Source organism: Palaemon carinicauda, chromosome 8, assembly GCF_036898095.1.
Source record: "Palaemon carinicauda isolate YSFRI2023 chromosome 8, ASM3689809v2, whole genome shotgun sequence".
NCBI classification, from domain to species: Eukaryota; Metazoa; Arthropoda; class Malacostraca; order Decapoda; family Palaemonidae; genus Palaemon; species Palaemon carinicauda.
The window spans coordinates 161,494,545-161,497,044 of NC_090732.1; the positions used below are offsets into that span (position 1 = coordinate 161,494,545).

General features: G+C 34.7%; 1 protein-coding gene across 1 annotated transcript in view; it reads left to right on the forward strand.

The window, feature by feature from the left end:
- LOC137645531 (myeloperoxidase-like) overlaps window positions 1-2,500 on the forward strand; it is a 137,419-nt gene that overhangs the window by 102,501 nt on the left and 32,418 nt on the right. The window contains exons 6-7 of the mRNA XM_068378335.1: window positions 1,106-1,291; window positions 1,979-2,176. Of these exons, the coding sequence (XP_068234436.1) occupies window positions 1,106-1,291; window positions 1,979-2,176 (384 nt within the window). The remainder of the gene's footprint in view (window positions 1-1,105; window positions 1,292-1,978; window positions 2,177-2,500) is intronic.

Genomic DNA, 2,500 nt, shown 5'->3' on the forward strand with positions numbered 1-2,500 from the left:
AGTTTATTTTCGTATTTCCATATTTCTCAGCCTTTTAATGTTAGTTTATTGTCGTATTTCCATATTTCTCAGCCTTTTAATGTTAGTTTATTGTCGTATTTCCATATTTCTCAGCCTTTTAATGTTAGTTTATTGTCGTATTTCCATATTTCTCAGCCTTTTAATGTTAGTTTATTGTCGTATTTCCATATTTCTCAACCTTTTAATGTTAGTTTATTGTCGTATTTCCATATTTCTCAGCCTTCTAATGTTAGTTTATTGTCGTATTTCCATATTACTCAGCCTTTTAATGTTAGTTTATTGTCGAATTTCCATATTCCTCAGCCTTTTAATGTTAGTTTATTGTCGAATTTCCATATTTCTCAGCCGTTAATGTTAGTTTATCGTCTTATTTCCATATTTCTCAGCCTTTTAATGTTAGTTTGTCATATTTCCATATTTCTCAGCCGTTAATGTTAGTTTATCGTAGTATTTCCATATTTCTCAGCCTTCTAATGTTAGTTTGTCTTATTTCCATATTTATCAGCCTTTTAATGTTAGTTTATTGTCGTATTTCCATATTTCCCAGTCTTTCAATGTTAGTTTATTGTCGTATTTCCATATTTCTCAGCCTTTTTAATGTTAGTTTATTCAGGTATCAAGTGCAAACAATTCAATAACACTTTATAAACTATTATGCCTCTTTATAACTACCAGTACTTTTCAACATGTTCTTTCTCTGCTAATGAGTCTGTATCGAAATCAAATTTTGGTTCCATCCAATGTCTCATTACAGGAATTCTCTTTTACAGGTTCAACAGAACCTATCATCAGGTCGAATGTTGTGTTGTGTATAATTGCACTGTAATATATCCTTTTAAGTTAATTCTTAGTTTTCTTTGGCAGACAAGTTATAGTGAAAAGTTAAATAGCTTGGCCATTCTATAACAATGAATTTAAGAGAGATATGCGTTAAACTGATGGTCGCTGATAATTAATCGTAGTCACTAGATTACCCTGTAAGTAGTGTCTTCCTTTCCCTTATTTTGATTTGTCAGGAACAGAAAACACACAAAGAATTTGTCTTCAATAAATTCTATAACCCTTTGTCCTTCTGCACCTGCAGGAGAAAACAGCAAAGGAGAAACAATGGCCTTGAACTGCTGCGTCGACGGAGAACATGACCCAGACGGCCTGGAGTCTCCAGAGTGTAAGCCGATTGATGTTTCTGACGATCCTGTCTTCTCTAGACACAACAGAACGTGTATGAGATTTGTCCGATCCCTTATAGCAAGCAAAGGATGCACTTTTGGTAAGAATATATATCTCTCTTATATTGTCATCATTACGATGGTTGTATGTCTATAACCATCCACAAAACTAGTTTGCGCCCACTAGTTTCAGCAATTTCTCTTTACGAGCCCGAATTAGGATAGTATCATCTACAATCAAAGCATTCCATATTCCATACACTATTCCATATGGTCCAACAACTTTATCTTTATGTATAAGGCAATTTCTTTGGTCACAAAGATAATACACCCTTGTCTCAGACACACCAGCCATGTCCCACTTTGTCTCAGACGAACCGAACACGTCCCATGGATACAAAGGTGATAGCCCTCTCCCCTATTATCAAATCTTAATTAATTACTAATTTCTATCCTTACCAAGAAGAGTATATACACCTCACGGAAACAAAATAACTAGGACACTAAATACCAAATCTCTTTTCTGTATGGGCTCATAAGTAGGCAATCTCTCTATACAAACGATTTCCTCCAAATTCCTCATTTTCATCAGTTACTTTTTCTACTTTATTTATTTAAAATACATTATTTCTCTTATGTCCATAGCTTTCTAAAATCATCTAATATATGTATACAATCTATTAATAATCAGTCGATTTTACCACTTTATGGGAACTAATGTGCTATGGAATACAAGTCTTTCCTGTTTTGACAATAAGACTCACATTTTCACATTATTTCTTGCTCAGGTCCTCGTGAACAACTCAACCAGATAACAGCCTATATTGATGGCTCAGCCGTGTATGGGTCCACTCCTGATGTAGCTAGAATATTGCGGTCCTTCAATGGAGGACATCTTCATAAAATTTATGGAGATTCGCACGTCAGTAGTCACCTGCTTCCCGAAATCAATTGCCCCCACTCCAAAGGATTCTGTTTTAAGGCTGGTCAGTTTATTATCAGATTTATTTCAATCATGGTAGTGTAGATTCAAGACAGAAGTAGCTTAATCTTTCTCCTGCCAGTTTCTGTTTGAACCCTTGAACTTTGGCAGAGACTTATGATAAGTTTTATTTCAATCATGGTAGTGTACATTCAAGATACAGGTAACTTAATCTTTCTTCTGCCAGTTTCTGTCTGAACCTGTGAACTTTGGCAGAGACTTATGGTAAGTTTTATTTCAATCATGGTAGTGTATAGTCAAGGCACAAGTGACAATCTTTCTTCTACCAGTTTCTGTTTAAACCTGTAAACTTTTACAGTGGCTTATG